This window comes from Diorhabda carinulata, chromosome 4 (genome assembly GCF_026250575.1).
Source record: "Diorhabda carinulata isolate Delta chromosome 4, icDioCari1.1, whole genome shotgun sequence".
Lineage (NCBI taxonomy): Eukaryota > Metazoa > Arthropoda > Insecta > Coleoptera > Chrysomelidae > Diorhabda > Diorhabda carinulata.
The window spans coordinates 10,420,001-10,440,047 of NC_079463.1; the positions used below are offsets into that span (position 1 = coordinate 10,420,001).

General features: G+C 30.3%; 4 protein-coding genes and 1 long non-coding RNA gene across 9 annotated transcripts in view; 2 read left to right on the plus strand and 3 right to left on the minus strand.

Moving 5' to 3' along the window:
• LOC130893112 (uncharacterized) overlaps nucleotides 1-4,548 on the plus strand; it is a 7,179-nt gene extending 2,631 nt beyond the window's left edge. Inside the window, exon 2 of the long non-coding RNA XR_009059148.1 lies at nucleotides 3,744-4,548. This is a non-coding gene — a long non-coding RNA (uncharacterized LOC130893112). The remainder of the gene's footprint in view (nucleotides 1-3,743) is intronic.
• Nucleotides 1-9,512, minus strand: part of LOC130893109 (dynein axonemal heavy chain 2) — a 43,254-nt gene extending 33,742 nt beyond the window's left edge. Inside the window, exons 1-9 of one of the 3 annotated variants that reach the window (XM_057798910.1) lie at nucleotides 9,141-9,512; nucleotides 8,531-8,956; nucleotides 8,301-8,457; nucleotides 7,497-7,618; nucleotides 7,174-7,438; nucleotides 6,227-6,422; nucleotides 5,190-5,447; nucleotides 3,250-3,471; nucleotides 1,371-1,517 (exon numbers count right to left, since the gene is read on the minus strand). In XM_057798910.1, coding sequence (XP_057654893.1) covers nucleotides 1,371-1,517; nucleotides 3,250-3,471; nucleotides 5,190-5,447; nucleotides 6,227-6,422; nucleotides 7,174-7,438; nucleotides 7,497-7,618; nucleotides 8,301-8,457; nucleotides 8,531-8,956; nucleotides 9,141-9,213 — 1,866 coding nt within the window. In that variant the 5' untranslated portion in view covers nucleotides 9,214-9,512. The remainder of the gene's footprint in view (nucleotides 1-1,370; nucleotides 1,518-3,249; nucleotides 3,472-5,189; nucleotides 5,448-6,226; nucleotides 6,423-7,173; nucleotides 7,439-7,496; nucleotides 7,619-8,300; nucleotides 8,458-8,530; nucleotides 8,957-9,140) is intronic. The other 2 variants (XM_057798912.1, XM_057798911.1) reach the window with 2 other exon arrangements.
• A 415-nt stretch (nucleotides 9,513-9,927) lies between these two features.
• On the minus strand, nucleotides 9,928-14,431 carry LOC130893113 (protein MTO1 homolog, mitochondrial). The gene is made up of 10 exons (XM_057798914.1): nucleotides 14,138-14,431; nucleotides 13,970-14,088; nucleotides 13,717-13,918; nucleotides 13,536-13,658; nucleotides 13,315-13,481; nucleotides 12,883-13,156; nucleotides 12,033-12,226; nucleotides 11,364-11,698; nucleotides 11,031-11,310; nucleotides 9,928-10,080 (listed from the first exon to the last, which is right to left on the minus strand). The coding sequence occupies exons 1-10, from the start codon at nucleotides 14,322-14,324 to the stop codon at nucleotides 9,973-9,975; spliced, it is 1,989 nt and encodes a 662-aa protein (XP_057654897.1). The 5' UTR covers nucleotides 14,325-14,431; the 3' UTR covers nucleotides 9,928-9,972.
• A 134-nt stretch (nucleotides 14,432-14,565) lies between these two features.
• LOC130893114 (protein saal1) lies at nucleotides 14,566-15,998 on the minus strand. Of its 2 annotated transcripts, none has more exons than XM_057798917.1 (2): nucleotides 15,555-15,895; nucleotides 14,566-14,824 (listed from the first exon to the last, which is right to left on the minus strand). In XM_057798917.1, exons 1-2 carry the CDS (start codon nucleotides 15,780-15,782, stop codon nucleotides 14,753-14,755), a joined length of 300 nt encoding a protein of 99 aa, XP_057654900.1. In that variant the 5' UTR covers nucleotides 15,783-15,895; the 3' UTR covers nucleotides 14,566-14,752. The 2 variants fall into 2 exon arrangements, with proteins under 2 accessions (XP_057654900.1, XP_057654898.1); XM_057798915.1 differs by adding an exon at nucleotides 15,905-15,998 and having other exon boundaries at nucleotides 14,595-15,846.
• A 206-nt stretch (nucleotides 15,999-16,204) lies between these two features.
• On the plus strand, nucleotides 16,205-19,934 carry LOC130893116 (peroxisomal membrane protein PEX14). Of its 2 annotated transcripts, XM_057798922.1 has the most exons (5): nucleotides 16,205-16,393; nucleotides 16,448-16,759; nucleotides 16,827-17,053; nucleotides 18,235-18,420; nucleotides 19,603-19,934. In XM_057798922.1, exons 1-5 carry the CDS (start codon nucleotides 16,340-16,342, stop codon nucleotides 19,676-19,678), a joined length of 855 nt encoding a protein of 284 aa, XP_057654905.1. In that variant the 5' UTR covers nucleotides 16,205-16,339; the 3' UTR covers nucleotides 19,679-19,934. The 2 variants fall into 2 exon arrangements, with proteins under 2 accessions (XP_057654905.1, XP_057654906.1); XM_057798923.1 differs by having other exon boundaries at nucleotides 18,235-19,934.
• Nucleotides 19,935-20,047: the final 113 nt, after the last annotated feature.

The window sequence follows — 20,047 nt, forward strand, 5'->3', positions numbered from 1 at the left end:
ACTCGGGATAGTTATTTTTTTAACTCATATTATGTTAGTCAATGTATATTCATTATTTTTAATAATTTCTTCTTTCTTAATTCAGTTTTCCCCTTTCCAAAAGCTCTAAATCGAACGACGGAATTTTTTATCAATATTTTTTGAGGTATGGGATGAAAAAAAAATCAAATATCTTCATATAGCAGTTTATTTTTGTTAATTATATATAGAGTGATTTAAAAAGAATTTTATTATTTTATTCCATCCTTAGACCATACAGTTACATGAACTGCTAAGTTTTTCATATTTCAGATCAAAAGATCGTTCTAATTCATAAATCGATTTCAATTTCATTGTTTTTGCATTTCGATTATGTCAAATTCCTATTAAAACCATAAAAGCATCAAAAAGGCTTTTTAGATTATTTTGAGGTCTTTAAAAGCAGACAAGGTAATAAATAATCGTTTTAACGTTAGTCCTTTTAGATATTTTACTACTTTTTTGGTCAAAGTAACAGGTATAAGTGAGGCTATGTTCAATGTTGCTATAAAAAGTTGTAAGACATTTTTTTTAATCAAATCCGATTGCTACTTCTTTTATTCCACCAGCAAAAGTAGCAAAATATCTATTAAGACTAACGTCAACATCTAGGGATTTTTCGATTAAAAAATCTATTCCAATTCCATTATGTTTTCATTTCGATTATTCAAAATTTGTTAAAAAACATTTTTGAACTATAAAAGTATCAAAAGTGCTAATAAGATTACTTTGACTCTTTAGAAGCAACCTATGGAATATATAATAGTTTCAACTTTATTCCTTTTAGATATTTTGTCACTTTTATGGCCAAAGTAGAAATCCGTGTATGGTCTAAGGTTAAATTCCAGTCCTGAATTATTTTTTTTGCAACAGTAACGCAATTATCTTTATAACAAACAAAAACATCTATAATAGCACTATAACTCATTTATGTATGATTTATGGTGTCATATACACTGTGACCCCAAAGAACTACTGTCTCTCCTTTACGTGCCATGACTATAGGTATTGAGGAATGATTCTGACTGCCTAAATATCGTCATCTATTTAATTTAATACGCTTCCAAATATAACTCTCTGGAACTCTGCAGTCTCTGCCGTAACACTCCTTTTATAATTTAATAGATCTTCAGTTTTTATTTCCAGGAGCATTTTTGTCCTTCTAGATTATTCCAAGTTTCTGTATCCTCTGTTAAAACTAGCGTCTCCACTTACCCCCGTAATACAACCATCTATTTATACATTTTAACCCCAAATTTCAAGTTTTGTTTGATTAATTTTTTTTTTTCAATAAAATTTTCTCAATTGTAAAGAAAATACTGTATGGTGAAGTTTACAAAGAAATAACTTACCGATTTCAACATTTGTAATCGATGTTTCTTCATTTTGATCATGTGAGCTCTACCGGCAAAGTAGGGCATCAACACAGGTCGCATTTCCAATTCAGCTTGAGCATCTTGTTTCACATCCAATATTTCTTCTTTAAACATACTATAAATCTGAATTTAAAAAACATTATTCCTAATTGGTATACGTATAAGTTACTATAGTTCAAAAAATGGAAATTGAAATTTCCACAATTAATTTTTTCATTAACCTCTATATATCAACTACCCCCATTCTATTAGTATTAACGTCTGTCTTTGACAGCTAGATTATGAGCGTTTTTGTAGTGGGATTGTGGCAAAGTGTACTAACTATAATATATTTCCTAGCTTTCGAGTACTTTTGTGTTTTCCGTCTGAGACTGCTACACTATGGTATTTGATTTTGCCACAATCCCATTAAGAAAACGCTTATAATGAATTATATACTAGACACTTTCGTCATACTAAATGGTTTTGTTAGAAAATTTTATGTATACAAATTTTTAATTTGATTTTCTATTAGAAGAGAAATAAAACCCAAGACATTTTATCCTGATATTCCAATTGGAGTATTACTAACGAAGTATGTTTGACTTTATGAATCAAATGTTTACCAGTCACGGTAGAGGAAGAAAAGATACAATAAATTACCAAAATCACCAAAACAAACTCTGCTGAGATGGAGGGAAACCATTTGTATGAGGCAATCTAAGACACATACCTTGTAACTGTCTTTCCAACAAATAGCTCCATCCAAACAAGCATGAAAATCGACTGGTGACTGGTTTTTTAACTTAACACTGTCATCTTAAATATATCGAATATTAAAAGGTTGTAACCACAGTATCTGATGAGCCATTGGTAGTGTGATGATATGTGATATCAGATGCTCTATAGACTGCTCACTACCCCATTATAAACTTTGGGGGTGTACAAAAAGATTGGTGATGAAGATGGATAAGATTTGAGTCTCAATTTGTTGAATCATGATATTTTTTTGTACGTACATTGCTTTTTTTGTTTTATGTGTATACAAACATCGAAGTGAATTATCAAGAAAAACAAATATAAACGTCTAGTTAAAAAAATGTCTCGAAAAGTATTAAGTACGTATAATGTCAAATTTTTATGTAATGCAGCTGTTAACTGAAGAAAAATCAGTTTAAAATACATATAAAAACTTTTTCCCCTAGGACCAGCGATAAATGATATTTATTTTTGTAATTAATTTGCCTTCTATCTTTTAAAAATGAGCAGAAACAATTTTCTCCTCATATATTGTTATTCTCTACGTACCGAATTATATTTAGCCTGAAATTGTTATTTTTCACGTTAATATTTGCCACCACTATTTATTTTATCAATTCTATAATTGTTTTAATTTTCGAAAATTTTTAAAACAAAACTAACATTCTCTTTGAATTTCTAAAAATTCAATAAGGTCGCGGGCTTCTAGTCACAGTTAGAGTTTGTTCGCATATCATTTTCGAATCGATTCCGGATCAATAATCAATGTGATTGATTTGTTGTTAATGGAATCAATGTGGTCCGCGAACACAAAACTATAATTAAAAATTCAGCACTAAGTTATGAACCGGTATGAGTCAGGTTAAGTTTACTAATCCTTTGGAAATTTTATTTTTGATAAATCCTGCAAAAAATTTGGAAAAAACGTATTTTAAAAGCAAGTATGTATCCATTCATTTAGTAAAAATGTATTGTCTGATAATTTAAACTAAAAATTCGTTACATAAATGCATTATTTTCACCATAAATAATAACAAATTGAATAAATGAATAATTTTTTCCAACCATTCTGCATTAAAAACCTCAAATTTATACATGAAATAACGTATAATCTTACCAGTAAAGTTTTTCCTTCAAATAACGATGTGAGCGTTTTCCTTTTGGTGTAATTATGTAGTGCCCATAGAGATTCAATGCCGTCTTCTATATTAGCTATATTATCAAAAACTGCATTTGTTAGGTTTTCTATTACCACTTCTATATCTTTCATTCTTGTTCGAAATTTTAAAATGTCGTCGTACCATTCGGAAGCGTTAACTTCCAATATTCTAAACTGTACCTAAAATATGCGATTATTATAAATATTTCCTACAGGACCTTTATATGTTAGAACAATATGACTACTCAAGTCTAAAAGAAGTCCTATTGTGATCCAATTCTAAAGCACACGGCTTCTTTTGAAAAGACAGGACAAAATCCTGCAACTTGAGTGTAATTTTAAAATTTTTGTAATAATATATGAATCCTGATTGATAACTTGTTACTTTCTTTTAAATTCATTCTCGATTCATATAAATCTGCAGGATGTGTCATTGAAATTTCATTTTTCAGGTTTCCCTGAAGAAAATAATCAATGGAGGTCAAATCTGGAGAAGCTAGGCTCCAGCAAAAGCATTTTTTGTTTGGGACCTGTGAGTATGAGTTTCTATCGGCCAATGTGGATTCTGATTGAGATTCAATGAACAAATTGTTATTTTATTCCCATTTTTGTATCACAACTTCGCAAAATTCCAATGTAGAATCGAAATAATGTAAAAGAAGACTGTGTAGTTATTTAATTCCATAGTACACTGCTTCTTTTGAAAAGACATAGCATAATGCTGCAACTTGAGTGTTATTTTCAAATTTTCTCTAATAATATACGAATCTTGATATAAGACTTGTTATTTTGCATCATTACTTTGTAATTCAATAGTGCACAGCTTCTTTTAAACAGACAGACAAACTATTTAATAGCTCAAGTTTCAATCAAGTATCCAGGGAATTTTCGATTATCCAACATGAAGGAAGCAAAAAATGTAGATCATAGGTACAATATCAACTGTATTTGGCATTGCGGCTTTCAATTCTTGTTAATTGTATTCCACTAGAGTTTTTTTCAAAATTTTGAAAACTTGATTGAAAACTTTTTCTATTTTTCCGTTTTAGCATCATAAATTTGTACAATTCCAATTTATAATCGAAATAGTCTAAAAGAAAACTGTGTAATGATACAATTCCATGGTTCACACATTCTTTTGAAAAGACAGGACATAATCCTGCAACTTGCGTGTCATTTTCAAATTTTTGTATCAATTTGTGAATCCTGATTGAAAACTTGTTATTTTCTCTTAAATAAATTCTTGATTCATATTAATCTGCAAGTTTTGTTATTGAAACTATTTTTCTCCAACGAAAAAGAAAAGAGTAGTTCAAATGAACAATTTCTTTAAACAATGAAAATCTGCATTCTATTGAAATCATGTATGGCGTAGTAGTAGTCCTCCATCGTTTACTGATATTTTGCAGTATTTGAAGAAATATTTCAATACAGTTGAATTTTGCTCTACGAAGAAAAGTTCCAGCATAAGCAGTTTTTGTTTGGGAACAGTGAGTATGTGTTTCTATCAATCAATGTGGACTCTGATTGAGATTCGAGGAACAAATTGTTATTTTATTCCCATTTATTAAATAAAATAATCTAATAGAAGACAGTATACAGCTTTTTTTGAAGACATGACAATCCTGCAACTAGAGTCATATTTTCTAATTTTTTTGAATAATATGTGGATCCTGATTGAAAAATTGTTATTTTCTTTTCAATTTAGCATCATAACTTCGTAAAAATCCAATTTACTATCTAAATTGTAACAGCATAATCCAATTCCATAGTACACAACTTCTTTTGAAAAGACAGTACATAATGCTGCAGCATGTTGAAATTTTCAAAATTTACATAATACCGTAGGATACAAAAAAAACAAATAAAAATAACAAAATACTGTCAAAATTTCTCACTTTATCTATATCTATCAAAGCCTCATTGTACATTCCCTCTATTCTTTCGGCCCAGTTATCAAAATCAACCCCTTTGGCCCCACCGAACATAGGCTTTGGTATCTTTTCGGTTTCATCATATCTTCCAAAACATATCATCGTTTCGCAAACTTCCATCATATCTTTGCACCTTTGAATAAATGAATCGATATGGTTGAAAATCGGAGCTTTATCCAAATCCCATGGTTTATCACCGTATATGGTGTGACTTTTTGCTATCTGAAATAAAATTAAACTAATTAGTGATCAGAAAACCGGAATACCGAAAAAACTTTCACTATTCACCAATGCATGGTGTCAAGAATGGTTGAATCTGTCTTTTAGGAAAAATCATTTCCTATATTAATATCCTGAAGAAGTCCCAAAATATATACCAGAAATTTAGAAATTCGGTACCCTGTGAATACGGGGTGAGTCAATTATTAAAAAAAATAGTTAACGACATGAAAACTGCAATATATTTGTTAATAGATGAGTGATAAAGCAAACATAGAATTTTTCAAATGTAACACTATGTATATTTCCTCATTAAAATTTCTTTATAATATATAGGATATTTAAAAAGTTGGGACCATTTTTATATCAAAACCGAAATTTTTTTAAAATCGAAATCAAAATAAACACTCCGTATATGAATAAATTAACATTTTTGGGTAATAAGTTGACAAATGATCGTCTAGTTCTTAAACTAATTGTAATAGACGAACATCTGTATACAGGGTTAACTCAAAAGTAAGTTTATTATTTTCTAAATTTTTTTTTCAATATTGCCAAATTTTTTTTTTTCAATATTTCAGTTTTTGCGAATTATGAATTCTAAACCCATATAACGTGAAAAATCTTCCATCTTGAGAATATTTTTGTAAATGATATAAATTCATTAATAAAAGACTTTATTTGATTTTTATGAACCATTATATACATACAACAAAGTTTATCATTAATTTACTTGGTTTTAATCAAAAATTTCTCAAAAAATGTATTGTGATCATACTCACCAAAACGTATGTTTTGATGTAATTAGTTAAGGCGTCCACACACGTTTGAAACATTTCGATGGCATTCCTGGTCTCTTTACATTTGAATACAATATCCAAATCGATGAACGATTTACATTGTAATATTAATTGATTACTCAAAGCTCTAAAAAGCTGCGTTATCTTTTCCTTGGTATTGAAGTAGAGGCTGTTTAACCTAAAAAAAAAACAAATTAACGAAAATAACCGACAAACCCTGTATGTATATGTCTAATTTCTCAACTGTAGCTAGAGGAAAAACAAAATTTTTACGAAATCAGACGAGTTTATACAGGGTGGTTCATTAGAAATGTCTAAACTCGATCAGAATAAGATTTTTACTATTTTTATTCAACAATTGACTTTTTAGTTGTTTAGTATAAAAATTATCAATTTATCGTCGCTAATAGAAGGCGCTAGCTTTGTAATTAGCTCATACCTGTCTATAATAATTAAAAACATTGTTGAAGATGTAGTTTTTAATATCAAGTTCATACGTCAACTTTCAACAATATTAATACTGAAATAAAAAATGGTTGAGGTTATGTTCAACAACGTGAAGTTTACAGCTATCAGAGACCTACAGAAACAGTGTTGCCACCTATCAGTGTTAAGTCAGATATTATTTTTAATAACAGGTTCATACTTAAACTGTCAACAATACTAAATGCAATCGAATGACCAAGTATCGTAAATGAGGTTATTTTCACAAACGGAAGTTTGCACACTTCAATGATAGTCAGAATCTGTGTTGCCGATGTCATTTTTAATATAAAATTCACACGTCAACTACTAACGATATTGAAATAATAAAATGTTGAGGTTATGTTCTACAACTTGAAGTTTACACCTATCAGTATCAGTATCAATACAAAACTTAGATGATGTGACAACTAAACAAACTGAAAGAAGTGAATAATTGAATTTACCATATAAATCTGATTAGCTGGATAATTTTAGGCAATTTTTCCGAAAAATCTTTAGGATCCCTAATTCTCGACAACGATTCGCATGGGGCGACAATAATATTGAGATATTCAATGTTTGATTTCGATTCTTCGATACATTTAACGATCTCTTCACCGAACGATCTAAATTGTTTAACATACGTCGATTGCACCGACTGCAATATGTTGCAAATATGCTGTATACCTTCGTTGTTAAGTTGGTGATTCAATCCGAGAAGATTCTCATCTAAAATGGCAGAAATTAATATTTTGCGCCGAAATAAATAGGAAAAAAAATTCCTCACATCGATATTTCCAAAATTCAAATTCATCTTTGGGGCATAACAAATCCTCTGGGGTGTTCTGATCTTGATCTTGTAGACCTACTCTGATCTGTTTAGTCCAATACACGACGATTCCTTCTAGTCTAGAAATTCCAGAGAAAAATTGTTTATGTAAGGGGAAAACTTTCCTGCGTAATACATTGAATAATATATCCTCTTACATCAATAAGATAAGGGTAACTTTTGGCCAGTTTCGACGTTATTGCGTCTCATCGGAGTGGCGCAACTGCATTAGATATATCGATATCGGCGAAATGGTTGACGGAAGTCACCTTCAAAGAAGACCTTCAGAAGTGTCTAGCTTGAAGACGTCTTTAGATGTATCTTAGCCTGGTTTGTAACCAAAAATCTAGCCCATTTCACTACCAAAGAAGACCTTCAGAGGTGTCTGGCTAGAAGATATCTTCAGTAGTTTATTCACCTGGCTTGTAACGAAAGATCTAGTCTGGTAACCTCATCTCATTATGAAAGAAAACCTCTAGAGGTGTCTGACTTGAAGATGATTCCAAATGCATCTTCACCTGGTCTCGTAACCAGAAATCAAGTTTGGTAGCCTCATCTTAGTATCCCCAAGGAGATGATTGGCTTGAAGATGTCTCTGGATGTATCTTCACCTGGGCTTGTAACCAAACACCAAGTCACTCTAACTTCATCTCAGAAACAAAATAGACTTTCAGAGGTGTCTGACTGGAAGTTATCTTTAGATATATAATCGTTCCAAAGATTCTAAGGAAATTAAATAGAATTGTATTTATCACTTCTTACCTTTTAATAAGTTCTTTATCAACATTGGCATCCTCTAAAGAGATCTTAGTGACTTCTAGAGGAACATACAAGATAGTTAAACCGTATAACTTGTAGTGTAGGTCAGTAATTCTTGCTAAAAACATTTGTACATTCTGACAAAATTCGTTTCTCACGCCTATGAATTTGTTAAGGGGTCAAAAATATTGAAACAAGTAGAATAAAATATTTTTGTAAATTAAAAAGGATACTGTCCGGCCATTTTTCTGTTGATAATAACATAGGAAAATAAATATCTCGTATCAATTCCAATAGAGATCCCTCGATATTATCCCCGACAGTTCCGAAAATGATATTATCATGAAAAGTGTTGACTTGAAATTCTTGGGAAGCTTCCCGCAGAAAGTACATCATATCTACTGCAAATGGGCCATCAGGTAAAGTATGTGAACATATCAGTTGATCATTTTTATAATAAACGCAAAGAAGTGGTAAAGTAACGTCGCGAAACCATTTTTTTATTACAATACTGTTTTGTTCTGTCCAATCTTCTTCATGTAGGTTATACAATGTCGTCATATTTTTTATGAAACCTACTAAAGCGTCTAAATCTTCATCGCTGTACTCGATTAATCTATCTTGTGAAGTTTCTATGTGAACTTCTTCGACTACAGCCTCTAAAAAGTCAGCTATGTATAATGTCCACTTTCTATATACAGAATGGAACAAAAAAGGAATTTTCTATAATATACATGTAATGATAATAAAAATCAGTTGAAATTAGTTATAGAATAGGAATAAATGTTCAAAACACTATACATAAACTGTACAATATAATGTTATAAAAGTGTTTCATCCTACCTTCTGCTTCTTCGGAAGAAAATAACGAATCTTTTTCTACCGCGTCTTCATAAAATGGTGACGGAGCCGACATTTTTAACTCTGGCAATTATAAAATTATAACTTCATTAGTTATAATGGTTGCTAAGCTTCGTACGCTTTCTTTCCCTCGTTGTTTAGGCAACAAAAGTTGATTTATCGATGTATGACGAATTTATACGTTAATTTAAAATAATAAACCCAAATTTAAGCTCACACGAACAAGTATTCAATATTTTCATTTTTTTAAAAGTTTATTTGTAGAAATTTAAATGTCTATTTACAAACTTATAGCTATTTAAAATGAAACTGCACAGCATTATATGAACTGTCATATGTCAATAGCCATATAACATCAACTACGTTCCATTCAACGTTCGAAAATGATGAAGATTCATAGAAAAATTTAACAATCGATTTTACTGACTCAAAAATTATATACAAGGTACTGTTAGATTTAACGATAGTATCGACTATGGCGGAATTCCAAATGAAATTGTTGAAAAATGGAAATGGTAGTACTGAGATACAATTTCTATGCAGCAAAAAGAAAATGGAAGAAATTATTTTACGAGAAAATAAAGGTAAAAATAGTAACTTCATACAAAAAATTAATATTGGTAGTGATAAGTAGAAATGAGAGAGAGAAAATACCATTGACCAAACAGAATTTTTATGGGATTTACGAGTATCGTAAGTGCAGAAATAAAAAAATTTCCAATATTGTGTATAGCACTGAGACGTTTGGGTGACAAAGAAAATCATACAGTTTGTTTTAAGAAATTGTTTTATTCAAACTATTTCAAAAACATTTTCACAAATTTAAATTGTTCAAATTATTCAATTTTTGTTTTCTTACGAATCTAAGCAAGCGAAATAAAGAAGAAGGTGTCACTCCAGGGATTCGACTAGCAGCTGCGATCTGAAACGAAGTGAACCACAAAATATACATTTAGACCCAATCGTCTCCAATTTTACTTAATATATATTTTTTCTTGTGCTTGTAGGTGTTAAAAATTGATGTTGTGTCCTCACTAAGAGCATTTAAAAAATATATTATATGTACGAGGGTCATCTGAAAACCTAACAAACAAGACAATATTTTCCTTCATCCTTACTTCAGCGATTTATGTCTTTAACACTTCCAAATACTCAATTTTTTAAATTTCCATTTACTTATACGAGTGTCAAATAAAAACTAAGCGTCAAAGACCTTGAGGTTGGGAATTTATTAGATAACCCTCGTAAATTAAATAGTTACAATAAAAATTGTTCAATACCGCCTGAGAAAAATATTGAATTCAATATATACGTTCATCAAAGTACCTTAGGAATTTTATAGAAATGATATGATACGAGGTCCGATTGAAAAATTGATAAACAAATTTGAATTAAATTTTTGATCACTTTTATCATTAATAGAATGTTTATGTACCAGTTTTGAATTAAGAAAAAAATACTCTAGATTTTTCATAATTATGCTTCAATATACACAACTAACAACTTTTATATAACCAATAAGTAACGAATCTTTTATTAAATCATTCAGGATAGGTGCTGCTTTCTCTTTTACAGCTACTAGGGATCCAAATCTTGTTCCTTTTAATGCAAATGTCATTTCAGATATAAATCCGGAAAATGAGACTGACAACAATTTCTCCGGTCATTGTTCTGGAACTTTTTCCTCATTCTGAATGTGATGGTAGTAAATTAAATCGATAATTTGATCTTCAAGAACCCATAATTATCGAAAAAACAAAATATTTCTGCTCATTTTTGCTTTTCAATTGCGGTTTGTCCAAGTTCCAGCAGTAATTTTCAAAAACTATCATGTTAAGGGGAGAAATATTATTTTTTGTTTAGTAAACTTACCGTTTGGGGTTGAGCAATTGACAACTTTTCCCTTTCTTCAAAACTGAGGTTAAGCGTTTCGGAATTGTAATCGACATCATCAGGAATTATGAGTGATTCATTTTTTTGGACTTCTAGTACTTCTTCAGCTTGATCTTCGGCAGCGGCTTCGTAAAGGGCTTCAATATGAAGACGGGTTTCTAAAGCTGAGTCGAGGGTTAAAGGAATTAACTCCGGAGCGACTTTAGCCAACATACTAATAGTAATTTTTTCGTTATTTATGTCAATCATATCAAAAGCACTAAAAAAAGAATATTATATATTGTAATACAAAAAAATTCTTCTTAAATTCACCTTTTTTGTAAATGACTTCTACTAGGTGTCAATTTTAGTAATTGTCTCCATTGCATAGCAGTTTTGCATACATTTTTTAATAGTGCAATGCCGTTTTCGAGTTGATTTTGTACTTTAATCATCCTTTCGTATCGTTCTTTAGAAACGCAACCGATACTGTAACCTTTTGCTGTTAATCTTTGGTCGGCGTTGTCCGGTCGAAGGCTAAGACGAAACTCTGATCTACTAGTAAACATTCTGTAGGGTTCCGTGGTACCTAGAGTAGTTAAATCGTCAACCATTACACCTATATAACCCTCTGTTCTACTAATTACCAAGGGATGCTTCTTTAAAGCCTAAAATACACCAGATATTTATTAGAAATCACATAATAGGTAAAGCTTCTTTATTTGATGAATATTTATTAAAAAATGAAATATTTTAACATATGAACCGAATACTAGGTACTCCAAATTATCTTTATTGGTCAAATATGAGAATAGGAAATGAACGGATAGGATTATTTGTACTGATCCTGTAAAATTTTATCATATGCTGATAGTTTGAACGCCTATTTCACTCAGTTTGTACTAAGAGGATTGAAATATGAAAATTCAAAGGCTGTAATAAAGAGACTCCTCTTTATAACTGTCATAATGGATCTTATAACTTTGTGTAGAAATTCAGTACCTTAGCCGCTGCATTAATTCCTGCTAGAACCCCCTGAGCAGCGGCCTCTTCGTATCCAGTTGTACCATTGATTTGTCCAGCCAAAAACAAACTGCCAACTTTTTTAACCTCTAGGGTTGGTTTTAATTCTCTGGGATCTACATAATCGTATTCCACACCATAACCTGGTCGTATTATAACAGCGTTTTCAAGACCTAGAAAAAAAATGAGATTACCTTGTACATTATATGAAATTATGAGATTTATATTCATTTTTAATATATTGTAACCTCCAATCTCTCCTCAAATAACAATAATCCATTTTAATTGATATTGTAACTCCCAATCCCTCCCCAAATGAGTATAATCCATACTTAATTCATACTACGAACCCCCAAATGACTATATTCCATTTTTTGATGATATTGTAACCCTGAATCGCTCCCTAAATGACTAATCCATTTTTAATTGATATTGTGACCCTTCATATCTCACTAAATGACTAAGATCTATTCCTAATTGATACTGTGACCTCCAATCTCTCCCCAAATTACTAAAATGCATTTTTAATTGGAACTGTAATCCTCAAACTCTCCCCAAATAAATATCTATTTTTAATTGATATATTTTTCCCAAATGACAATAATCTATTTTGAATTGATATTCTAACTCTCTATTTCTCCCCAAATGACTATAAAAACTAAAAGTTGAAAAATATATGAATGTGATGTAATTATTTTTTTCTCTATCCATTTTTATTATATTACCCTTTATATAACAATAAATCATTTTTTTTTAAATATGTATAAGAAAAGCATATTTTTCAGAAAAATAATATCCTACTACTACTAGTAATAATTTAATGAAATACCTCTGATATTCCTTATAAGGTCCCATTGGAACTCTTCTGGTAAGGTACAGGATAAACCATTGGGATAAATAACGTCACTGTTAAGACCTTCTGGTTCTAACCATACCTGATGTTCCCTGCCCGAGAACTTCAAAACTTTAGACTCGATACTAGGACAATATCTCGGGCCCCTTGTTTCTTCCATAACATGCCTATTCACGTGAAGATTTTCTTTAACAACTTTTTCCACACCTAGAGTAGTTTTTGTCAGGTAACATTTTAATTGATCTTCTGACTGAAATATCAATCTATTAGATGGTAAAAGAAAATACCAGGTTATGTACCAATACTCCTACATCAGTATTATTCCCTTGTTTGACGTAAATATCAAAAATTATTGATTAAAATAGAAAAAAATTGGTAGAAATAAGATTTTACTACAAATCTACATACTTTTATCCATACTTCATCATTCATAAATGAAAAAGGAAGTGGTGGATCGTCTCCAAGCTGCACCTCACAAATTTTATAATTTATCGTATCTGCTTTGAGTCTGGGCGGTGTTCCTGTTTTCAATCTACCCATTCGTAACTTCAAAACACCCAAAGTGTTCGCTAAACCTAAAAATACTGAATTTCTTAGAAATTTATTGAATAGAAGTATTATTATCACACCTATAGACGGTTCGTCACCTATTCTTCCTGCAGGATATACTTTTAGCCCCATGTTTATCTGGCCATTTAAGAAAGTACCAGTGGTTATTACAACACTGTTAGCATACACTTTCGTGCCGTTTCCTAGTAAAGAAACAACAGAAATTTTCTATTTGTCAAATAGTTTTATTGTAATACTTACTAAGAACGACTCCTTTGCAGTTAACACAACATTGTTCACTGAAAATTCGATTTTCTATCAATAAATCTTCAACGGGAGCTTCCATGATATCTAAGTTTGGAGTATTGATGAATAATTCTTTTTGAACGTTTTGTTTATATAAATTCCTATCGATTTGAGCGCGATAACCCCAAACTGCAGGTCCTTTTCGCTTATTAAGCACCTACTTAATATTGACAATTGATCATAGTTTAAGAGATTAATGTCCACTTACTTTGTAATGTACACCGGATATATCACAAATTCTGCTACACACTCCATCTAATGCATCTATTTCTCGCATCAAATGCCCTTTTCCGATACCTCCGAAAGAAGGATTACAAGACATTTCACCTAGAATACGAAAAAATTGTCTTTTTGTTTATATATTTTCAACTCTCACCTATTGTTTCTTTTTTATGAGTAATAAGTAAGGTGTGGGCCCCCATTCTCGCTGCGGCAGAAGAAGCTTCGGTTCCAGCGTGCCCGCCTCCAATAACGATAACATCATATTTTTTTTCAACGGAAAAATTACGAAAATAAAAGTTTTTTATAGTTTTCGTACCGCTCTTTTTTAAAATAGTAAACATTTCAAATTATTGAGAGTTTTTAAAGTTAGGTTAGAATTATTCTCATTGGCCTGTGTTATAGTAATTTTTAAACCACTATAAACTATCTTATTACTAAATTTGAAATTAAAAGAAAGAAGAAAAGGTTTTGATGTTGGGAAAACTTTAAAATTAGTAACATTAAGTTCGCTGAAATGAGAAGTTACCCGTGGTTAAGGTTTTTTTCGCGAATATTCGTTGATTTTTGAAATAAAAGACTTATTGGTATACAGTTTATTTAATTTTTTGGTTTTATAATGAAGAAATGTTAATACAATTTCCAAAATGAAATCTAGAATAATTTTCATTAATCACATTTAAAACTTTTTTCAATTTTGGTTTAGGTAAAACTTTCAAATCCTTCTCAATATTTTTTTGATTAGAAATAGAAATTAAATAATATTCTAATTCTAAAGTTGAATTAAAAAGTTCTTCAACTTCGTCTCTAATGTCGATAATATGCTCCAAAATTTTAGTAACAGCTAAAAATAATTCAGGACAATATTTTAATTCAATATTAGTGAAAATGTAGGTAATTGCAGACATATAGAAGATAAAATAATCACTTACAGGTAAGAGATTTTCTTTGTGGCTATAAAAATTGAAAATTTTCGTTACTTCGTCAATAAAAGCGTTGGATTCACTTTGAATATTAATCAATAACTCTCGTTTATTATATTTATTAATAAAAGAACAAATATTTGTCACATTTTCTAACATATACTTTATACTTAGCGATTTTTCTTGAGTTTCCGATCCAAAATCATAATCATTCATAATAGTTTTAAAACCAATAATAATTGATTCATAAATTTTATAATTTATTAATTGATCATTTATTTTATGACCTGTAGTTAATTTTGCTAACGTTTCTAAGGTTTTTAATAAAAGTTCCTTATTTATTGATGATTTAAGAATAAAAGAAATTTGCTGTAGAAAACGATTATCAACTAACTCAAATAAAACTTTTGAAGTAATAGCAGATGTGGAGATAAAACGCATTAATTGGATCAGAATAAGGGGATCATCAGAGTTAATTAAACATAAAATAATATCAAGTTCATTTTTAGACATAACGTTGACGCAGCCTGAGCAGAAAATATTAGCTAAGATACCTAAAACAATTTCTAAAAATCTATTGTTATCGTCGTATTGTAACATTGCACTACACGCTACAGAAGGAAAAGACATATTTAATAAAAATTCACATACATCTTTTTCAACAGTCATGTCCCAAAGAAAACATAAATCCTCTTCGACTTGATCGTTCCATTGCAAATCGGAAAATTTTAAAAGAGTTTTCAATACAAATGATTGACTATATAAAGTGTCTCCTATGGCATCTCCTCTCAGTTTTTTCACAGTTTCTTCATCTAAATCGGTGACGTCAATATTAGTTGGGTTTTGTTCGTTACTGCATTCCTTTATACTGTTCTCCATATTTACTACCTTGCAGTTACTTAACGTCTAATTAAAAACATGACAGGATTTATTTTTACCAAATCTTAAAAGACCAACTCCAAATATTAAAAATAAACTAACAATAGGTCTGATTCTTCTACCTTTTAATTGACGATCGCCTGAATACAAATAATGATACAGCCAATTCTCTCAGTAAGCCATTATAGACAAAAGATATAAACAAATATGGAAGAATGATATTGGTGAAAGAAAATATGTAAAACCTTGAAAACAATTGAAATATTTTATTTTAAAAACAACTTAGAGTCATTTTTTTTATACTATAATAATACTTTATATTGATATGTTTTTATCAATAATATTGATATTTTATCCTTATACTTAAATAGTAGAAGTTGAAGAAATTATTTCAAATGAAGATGACAGTTGACATTCGATTTAGTGTCAATTTATATTCCCAGTAAACTGTCAACTTTGATCTCTAATAAAAACTTATCAATTCATGGTAATTCTTATCGAAGTGAAAAAGGTTGGCATTGAGAACCTCGAAGTTAACGTAAATATTCTCAAAGACAATGGCTTCCCCTGTGAACGTACCAAATGAAAATAATTCGGTTAGGGAGGAAATGGTAAACAAAAATTCACTAAGTTTTTCTAATAAAATAAAATAATTATAATTCAAGGTTCAAACAGCTATCAAGTTTCTAGAAAATCCTAACGTTGTAAATACTCCACTTGCTCAAAAACAAAAATTTCTACAAAGAAAAGGTTTAACTGACAAAGAAATTCAATTAGCATGTGAAAAATCGGGAGCTTATATTTTACATGATCAACAAAATCGTCTTCCGCCTCCTCTACCGCAACCTAATATGCTTAATAATTACCCTTTATACAGCAAGCCTCTTCAGCTAACTGTCTTTGATAGAATAAGAGAAGTTCTGCATAATATTGCAGTTTTTAGCATTGTTGCATATGTAATACATAAGTTTTATGAGGTATGTAAATGTTTCTAATATTGGTTTGTGTTTTGTTGTATTTTTGATAAATTTTTTTCTATTTCAGCGATTTATTGCTCCGTTCCTATTTGGTAAAAAGAAAAAATCTATTGAAGAATCTATTGAGGAATTAGATAACAATATCAAATCCTCTGTTAGTGATATCAAGGAAGATTTACATGGTGTTAAAGTTGAATTGGATAAAGTTAGTGATAATAGTGATAATCAGATGACCAGGCAATTGTCGGAATTGAAATTAGAAATAGCTAGTGTAAAAGGGCTTCTTTTAGGGAGGTAAAGATATTTCGTGTTATTAATCTTTTTTTATGTTATTTGCTGCAGAGATTCAATTTTTGAAAGAATTCACCAGAATAATCTAGGTACAATCCCAGTTTTTTCTTTCTTCTAAAACTTTTATAGAAACAATTCCTACCCCACAGGACAATAAAAGGTGTTAGTATTCTTTATCTTGCAAAGATATTGGTCTCTTCATTTTCTTTGATTCCCTTGGGACTATGTTAAAGAGGCATCACTATTCTTGCCTCTTTTATCAAGTTTCCTTTACTTATAGGAACATTTTTTACATTACAGGACAAAAGGTGTTGGTACTCCTTATCTATTGAGGATATTGGTCTATTTGTTTTATTTGATTCCTGTAGGACGTGATTAAATGGACTCTATTACTCTTGCCTAATTTATTAAGTTTGCTTTTTTTATAGGAACATTTCTTACATTACAGAACAATAAAAGGTGTTGGTACACCTTATCTATTGAGTATATTGGTCTTTTTGGTTAATTTGATTTATGTAGGACTAGATTATAGAGAATCTACCATTCTTGTCTCTTTTATCAAGCTTTTTTTTTCTTATAAGATCATTTCTTACTCAAAATGACAATTAGAGGTGTTGATACTTCTTATCTGTCAAGGATATTGGTCTTTTTGTTTAATTTGATTTATGTAGGACTAGATTATAGACAATCTACCATTCTTGTCTCTATTATCAAGCTTTTTTCTTCTTATAAGATCATTTCTTACTCAAAATGACAATTTGAGGTGTTCATACTCCTCATCTGTCAAGAATATTGGTCTTTTTGTTTTGATTCTTTTAGGTCAAGATTTATTTTATTTATTTGAGAAATTCCACTAATATTTTTTTAAGTTTTCTTCAGCACTCCTATATCAAGTATGAGCTGGAATTAGGTGGTTTGTACAATGGAAAAACAAATTTTTGTCTTAGCTCCATTTAGATCGGAGGAATAAAAAAAAATCTATTAAATATTGAATCAAATATTAATTTGGTGTAACGAATTATTGTTAAATGAAAAATATGTCTATACCTGCAGAAACAAGAGAAAATGTTTGCTCAAAAGGAATTAAACTTATGTTTGGTATATCCAAGTTCTCTAGTTATTTTTTTTTCTATAATTTGTATACTTTCATCTAGTCATTTCCAAAATTCCTTTTTGATTTTTAGAAAACAATTTCCATCAGTAGCAAACACTCCTGTAATTCCACCTTCAATTCCAGCATGGCAAATGTCAAGTGTCCCGCCTGATGGCCAAGACGATCATAAAGAAGAGGAAGAAGAAGAGGAATTAGGATCTGGTTCTTCTGAACCGGAACACGGGATGAAAACTAGTGAATCTAGTTTAGAAATAATGTAAGTTCAGTGAATATTTTGTTTTCATGTGAATATCAGTAGGTTTTTTGAAAAGTTACTTCATAAAAGTATTGGAATTTGGTTCTAATTTTAAACATATCAGATATATATGTGTGAAACTAGTGAAACATGTTGCTATGGATATTGTGCAATTATTAAAAATTGTTTTGATGTCAAGTGATATATTACATGAACTGGTGAGTGTTGGCTGCAAGATTCGGCCACTGGATAATTCGTTTGCCAGATTAGGATCAGTAAATCCACCAATCAATTTGTGGTGTACCCAAAAGTGTAGCTATTAGATCTTTCAGTAGTCTGCTCATAAAAGAAACTGCAGAGATGGATAGAAACACCAATTATGAGACAAACTGATCCTTTGATGGTCCTTCTGCCTCTCAAACCAATCATTTCATTAACAGGCAAGAAATCTGGTCATATTAGACTATACTGTAAGCAGGTGGAATGGTGCTGGTGTTTGGAGAAGGAAGAAACTGCAGAAAAAAGTTATCTTCTAGTGCACAGATCAGTTTAAACACATCAACAAGCCTTATAGTTTACCTAGTGATGATAAAAAGTTGTAGCCAAAGTTTTTGATTGGTATTTCAAAAGACATCGACCATTGGTAGAGAGTGTTATGAAGGCCTATCAAAAGTCCTATAGACCATTCACTACCCAACTGTGAACTATGGGAATGTAGGGAAAGATCTGTGATTAAATATTATAATGTGGGATACTGTTTCGATACGTTTCTTAATGTCTTTTAACCAGACATGGTTATCTAGGATGCAAGCTCCATAATAGATATCACGGATGATCTAGAATGGAGCTGGTGCTTGTAGAAAGAAGAAACTGCATACAAATGACATCTGTTAGTGCCCAGAAAGGTTTAAACACATGGATAAACATTATAGTTTACTTAGTGATGATAAAAAGTGGTAGCCAAAGTGTTTGATGGTATTTCAAAGGACATCGACCATTGGTAGTGAGATGAGGGTCTATTAGAAGTCCTATAGAGGAAGATCGGTGATTAAATATTTTAAATTGAGATTAAGTTAGAAGATTTGTTGAAAAATGAGGTTTTCCAGTAAGGAAATAGCATTTTTTCAAAGTTTTGTTTTGTGTATTTGTGATTCTGCACACTAAATTTTGTTTAGGTATACAGTGTGGCTAATTTTTTTCTAGATATTCATCGAGGGATTGTGATTCAGAATCTTGCCATAGTAGGAAAAGTAACAAGGATGATATTGATAAAGACTAAATAAAATGAATATTCAAATCAACTCATGTCAATATAAGTTACCTTTTACATTTATATATTTATTTTTTAAATTGAAAACCAAAGTTAATCTATTGAGATTTTGATAATTTCTATTATTATTTTTTAATATTTGATTTAAAACTTATTAAAAGATTCTTTTACCAGTATAAATACTTATTTAGATATTTGGAATATTAGAAAAAAAAATATTTAATACTTTTGTACACTTAAGGGTTGATTAAAATTTATACATATATCAATGAATTATTGATGATTCCCTTAATAACTTCCAATATTCGAAATCGTAACCGAATGCGAACTTCCAATTCATTGTATGATTTAAAACCACTCATTTTGATAATATGAATT